We start from the raw sequence: 6,000 nt of genomic DNA on the forward strand, positions 1-6,000 counted from the left end.
TGAATTATGTTGTAGATCTTCTCAACTTCGTCTCAAAAAATTTTCGGTGAGGAAAGGAGAAACTGAGAAATGCGAAAATGAGACGGCAAAGAAAAGAGGATGAAAGAAGAGGAGGAGGAAAGAAGAAGGAATCGAGGAGATAAGGATCCGCCGAGTGGAGTAACGCCACGTGGAGCGTCCGCGCTTCGTAAGCGCGGACGCTCCTATGTGGAGCAGCGTCCGCGCTTGGTAAGCGCGGATTGCAGTATTTTTGCAATCTTTTTTTATAAAAAATTATTTTTGAATTAATTTTTTAAAATTATATATATGTATCTATTCTTTTTGTTTCGTTGTGAAAAATGCATCCTTCCAATAATTAAATTTTAATGTAATCACTATTGTTTATACTTTTAATTAACTATCCAACTCTATATTTTACGTTCTCTTAATTCTTTTGTCTTTCCCATTATCTCAATTTTAAAAATTGAAAACCTTATTTTTCAAAAAAAAAAATTGAAAACTTTTTTTTTAATTTTTTAAAAACCTGTTTATTACTTCATTTTTTTCTATAGACTATACACACAAATTTCTATGGATTACATACCCATACATCCATGATTTTTTTTTTAAAAAAAAAATCTGTTTATTTCTCCATTTAAAAAATTGTACTTTATTATGAAAAGAGGCGATATTTTAGTTTTTTTTAAAAAAAATATAAAAAGGTTACCAATGGCTGGAAGGAGCCGTTGCATTTCAACCAAAAAAATTTATTTTTTTTAAAAAGCCAAACGGCTCTTTCATTTAATATAAAAAAAATTTACATATGAAAAAACTATAATTTATTCAATATAAATGCTAATCAATTTTTTACAAATTCATCTCAACACTTTTCTCTTTAGCAATCACACTCAATATCTCTTCTATACCTTCTCATATTCTCAATTTCATTTTCAACATTTGTTTCTTGATTCTTAATTTTTATCAAAATAGGTTACAATAGTCAGAACTCACAACATCGACCTCGATTTATTTCTTCTACACAATATCCACCACACTATCCAAATCGACCGTTTGTTTCAAATTTCCAAAGTTATGAAAATCCTTCGATTCATCCAATTACGCCTCCCGAGCTCCATATCCACCGCCTACACCCGAATATTGGCAAAGTATGGACAACTCAGATTTCATGCCGCCTTATTTTTATGGATTATATAATCCATAATCAACCGTTATGCCAATCGAAAACGAGCCACCAACTCCTACGTTTGTCCCAGAGACTCAGTTGTTCGAGCGTGAAACACGAGTTGATCTCGAAAATGTGCAAAATGTTGATATAAATGTTGAGGGTACGAAGAAGCGAATAATATGGAAAAAGGAGGAAGACGAGCTCCAAGCGAAATTGTATGTCACAATGAGTGATGATGACCCAATCATCGACAATGATCAGAAAGGGAATGATTTCTGGAGACGTGTTGCAAGCTACTACAATGACAATCGTCCCACTGGTTCATGTCGAAGAGCTTTAAACGTGATTCGATCTGACTGGCACAATACAGTCCAAAAAAGCTAAATCGCTTCAACACAAATTATAATAGTGTTTACAATACTTATCGAAGCGGCCATAGTGATAAGGACATATTGTGGCTTGCATATGAAAAGTATCGTGATGAAAATAATGGCATTGTATTTAATCTGGAGCATGTGTGGAGAATCATGAAAATATGTGTGTTAACATGCATTATTTTGCACAACATGATTGTTGAAGATGAGGAATATAACGTGACAAATTAGTCTAACGACGAAGGTGACGGACCGCACAACCTGTCCAGAGCTCAAACTGAGGATTTCATGATTATCTCCGAAGAAATTCCGAACTACGTGACTCTCAAGTACATGATCAACTTCGTGCCAACTTAGTTGAGCATATTTGGACAGAGTACAACAACAATCAGTGAAATCAATTTATTACAAATTTCAAAATGTTTGATTTATATGTTGTTTTTAATTTTATTCAACTGTTTTTTCCTATGTTATATGCTTTCATTCAAATTTATAATAAAATTTTAAATTTAAATAAATGAAACTCGTAAAATAATCAATAAAACTATTAAACATTAATTAATTATAAATAAAATAATATTATGTTATTTTAAATAATTATAGTTTATAAGTTTAAAGAATGATAGCAAAGAGCCCAACTGTTTTTTCATATTTTTTTAATAATATTTTAATCAATATTGAAATAAAATTATTTTTAAAATAATAATACTATTTATTTTCAATAATATTTAAATTTTTAAACAAAATTAGAAAGATATTTAATTAATATAAAATAAAAAAAGATAAATAAATGGACAGTGAAACCCATAAATAACGAAGATTGATATTCAATGAATGTTAGTGTGCATTAATATTGAGAAAACGTTAATATAATGATTATATGGCTCGTGAACCCACACTTTTTTAATAGATAGAAGGTTAATAACATAGACTAATGACCAGGGATGCAGATGTACTAAGAAATAAATACATAATATGAAATCTTTTAAATTAAAATTTGAATTAGATGACATTTGAAAAATGTTATCGACATTAATGCATTCAACAACCAAGGAACGAATGCATAGTTATTTCCTCAAAAATTGAAACAAAAGAGGAGAGATGAAGAAATTGCAAATCCTTTAATGCACAGAGTCAAGAGTGATCGACAGTAATCTCAAAAAATACATCCTAACACTGCCATTTCACTTCAAAGCACAAGCAGATTAGATTATACAACAGATCTACCATTTGGCCTCCAAATACCAAAAAAAAAACTGAATTTAAGGCACAAACCAACCTCTTCCAGGACACAAGCCAGACAGACAGTTTACAAAGGTCACGGGTTCAATGAGTCACCAGAACAGCGGTATTTCCAACTATCGGCATTGGCTGAAGACTAGCTGTGTTTTCCAGACGGTCCCAGATTTCCTTCCGCCTTTCAATGGCCAAGTTCGAAGTATCTTGCGCTTCTTGGCAATTAAATGTGCAAGATATGACTAGTGCATCATCCATTTCTACAAGCATCTTTTTCACGTTTAAGGTTAAGTTCAGGACGGCATGATTCCAGTGATTTTTCGAATTGGATTCCAGAGCTGGGAATATTATTGGCAGTATAATATGACGGTTATGCGTGATTAGATTGATGATTCGGTCGTTGTTCCAAAGAAACAGAGCCCTCTCAGCTACCTGTAAAGGAATAATACAATGATTTATATTAAATTCGGAGTTATTTCGTGGAGAACCCAACTTGGTTTTTGAGCTCCACACATTAATATTATCGAATACAAACATAATCTCAAGCTTCCAAAACTCTCTAATCTCAAAATTTCCAAGAATCCTGCAGAAATAACATAAACCCAAAATTCCTTCTACCTACCCAAGGACTTGATGTGACTCAATTACATGTCTAGGAAAATCAAAATCTCAACCAATGTGCCATTTGATTAATTTCAATTTAACATCCTCGTGTTTAAACGTATTTGCATCAAGATACCAAACCAATTCGTATCAGCTACCAAATATTTCAGCAAATGTTGTCTTATTTCTTCTCATGAGCAAGTCATTTATCCATCCACCTGGAGAGTTTAATATAGCTTCTTGGACCAGATTCCAAAAGTACACTTACAAAATCCTAGTCTTCTAAAGCCTAAAGGTCATTGCAATAACAGACTTCTTATATAAACACATGGCGATAACATAAGCAATAGATGTTTTAAAGGGCTCCCAAGGAATTTAGCAAATATAAGGACTCAATGGAGCAATGCCTGAAATTATTTTGGATTCCAGCTTCAAACTAGCATATTATAAAACCACTGTCTTGCTATAAACTGATGTGTATATGCATATATGAAACACACTAATGCACGTGTAACAAGAATCACAAAAGCTAAAAAGCATTGAAAGTTTGCTGGTCAAGTTTAATACCACTGCAAATTAAACTTAAAAAAAAAAAAAGGGAAAGTCACCTGAAAATGATAACTATTAATGCAGTGCCTGATGCGCCAGAACAACGGAACCATGATTTTTTGAAACTCAGCCATGTTGATCAATTCAAGAATCTCCTCCAACTCACCTAAAAACATCACCTCCTTCTGGCTATTCGTGATCGGCCAATATCTCAACAGCCCCTCAATAACACTGCAAGCCAACACAGGTTCCTTTTCAATAAACTGAATCACGCAATATGAGAGCTGTTGAAAGTAAACCCCTAAAGATTTTGGTTTGTGGAGTGGAATCAATGCTCTCCAAAGAAATATCTTATGCTCCTCCTTTAAAGGCAAAGTGAATCCTGTGATGACACTCCCAAAAATCTCCAACAATTCAGCAATCCCATTATGCTTCTCTGTCTCGAACACGAATCTATAGAACACATTGCTTATACCCTTTCTTAAAAATGGCCTGTGGGCCATAAACTTCCCATAAATCCTATGCAGAACCGCTTTTAAACAGTCCCTTTCCCTAGGATCCTCCGAATCAAACAGCTCAATAATTTTCAAAATGAAGGAATGATTAATATACTTCTTTCCAGCCTTAGCTTCCAACGAAGTGGAAGTCACAAACTTGAGTAAGAAATCATACACTATCTGCAAGTGTGACCAAGCGGGCTCAAATCTGGGCTCGTCATTATCATCCTTTTCACTTGCACTTTTATTACTCAACCGATGATTAGGCGGGAAAGCACGGAACAAATTTATGGAGCACATTTTGCAAGAAGCTAAAATTGCAGGCTCCGAGAATTTCGGTGGATTCTGTGACAAAAAATCCACCAGCTCAAGCAGCGTAGCTCGCTTAATTTCCTTTTCTTGAACACTTTTGGCTGGATCCGTGAAATCAAAGACCACACAGCAAAGACTCACCTTACTAATGTAAAGATTCATTTTTTCGGAACTTGAAACATCCTTGAAGGCTAGCAGTGGCTCAATTCCAGCAATCGCATTAGATGGAAAGATTGCAGCAGCTGAAGCCCGTTTAGCAGCAGTGTTCGCTTCATTGGCCTGGCTCGAAGCCTGAGAGGATACATAATGGCCCAATCTAGGGTTCCTTGATGAATCTTGATCTGGCTTCTGGGATTTTCGGGGGAGTTTATTGAGAATTTTCTTCCACATTTTGGGGTTTTCAACTCGATAAAGATTGAAAATTAGGACGATAGAAACGGGAGCTTTACGTTTTCAATCTAAAGGCATGATACTTTTGAACTTAGGGATCTGGAAAAAGAGCCCCCTGGGATGAGAATCCCCAACGGTAAATCACAGCATAATGTACAAAAGCGAGATCTTCAAACAAGTTCCAAACCAAATAAAGAGAAAAAAGGTACACACAAAGCCTAGAAATCACATTAACGCATGCCACGATTTTCAGATGAATCCAGCAAAATCTACGAACACCCCACTATTTTAAGAACCTTAATTAAGAACATAATCCCATCAAAGATTTGACATTTATGCATCATCCCGAAAGCCAACCAATCTACAATGGCTATAACAGCATGAGTAGCACATGAAATAAACAAATCCTAGATTTTCCTCGATATAAATATAGAGAAAAGGGAAAAAAAGAATCTTTGATTGTGCCTGAGGCGTTGCAGAGAGGGGTTAATAATGCAAATGTACCACTAATGGGCGTGAAATGTCAGAAAAGAGAGACGGGCTGAAGCAATAAATTTGCTTGGATTTTGGGTTTGGTCGTGTGTGCAGATTCAGATTGGAGATCTCATTGACATGTCGAGAGATTTTCATCTGTGTATTCAAGCCAAAAACTGGTAAATCGCGTGGCTCAAACAGTGAAAACCACCTACCAAATTCAAGTGCTGAATCTGGATTTTGTTGTGTCACCGCTATATTCGGTAATTCAAAATTAAAATTCAACTTTCACATGTGAAGAAGAAGGTGAAAATGGAACTACTTGCTTTTCAACAAAATTGATTAGCCAATATTACTAACTGCTCTGAGTGTGATGTCAAGTTTTATGTCTTAAAATCCG

At 34.8% G+C, this 6,000-nt stretch overlaps 1 protein-coding gene across 1 annotated transcript; it reads right to left on the reverse strand.

Annotated features, from left to right (window-relative positions):
• Nucleotides 1-2,653: 2,653 nt before the first annotated feature.
• LOC140980916 (serine/threonine protein phosphatase 2A 57 kDa regulatory subunit B' kappa isoform-like) lies at nt 2,654-6,000 on the reverse strand. Its single transcript, XM_073447032.1, has 2 exons — nt 3,987-6,000; nt 2,654-3,207 (listed from the first exon to the last, which is right to left on the reverse strand). The coding sequence occupies exons 1-2, from the start codon at nt 5,124-5,126 to the stop codon at nt 2,866-2,868; spliced, it is 1,482 nt and encodes a 493-aa protein (XP_073303133.1). The 5' UTR covers nt 5,127-6,000; the 3' UTR covers nt 2,654-2,865.

The sequence above is a fragment of the Primulina huaijiensis genome, chromosome 7, assembly GCF_012295235.1.
Source record: "Primulina huaijiensis isolate GDHJ02 chromosome 7, ASM1229523v2, whole genome shotgun sequence".
NCBI lineage: Eukaryota > Viridiplantae > Streptophyta > Magnoliopsida > Lamiales > Gesneriaceae > Primulina > Primulina huaijiensis.

Bases quoted from the DNA above. Each gene is read 5' to 3' on its own strand.
- LOC140980916 (XM_073447032.1), bottom strand. From the start codon at position 5,126: ATGTGGAAGAAAATTCTCAATAAACTCCCCCGAAAATCCCAGAAGCCA. The intron at 3,208-3,986 runs GTGACTTTCCCT...ATTCCTTTACAG, and splicing joins TTAATAGTTATCATTTTCAG to GTAGCTGAGAGGGCTCTGTT.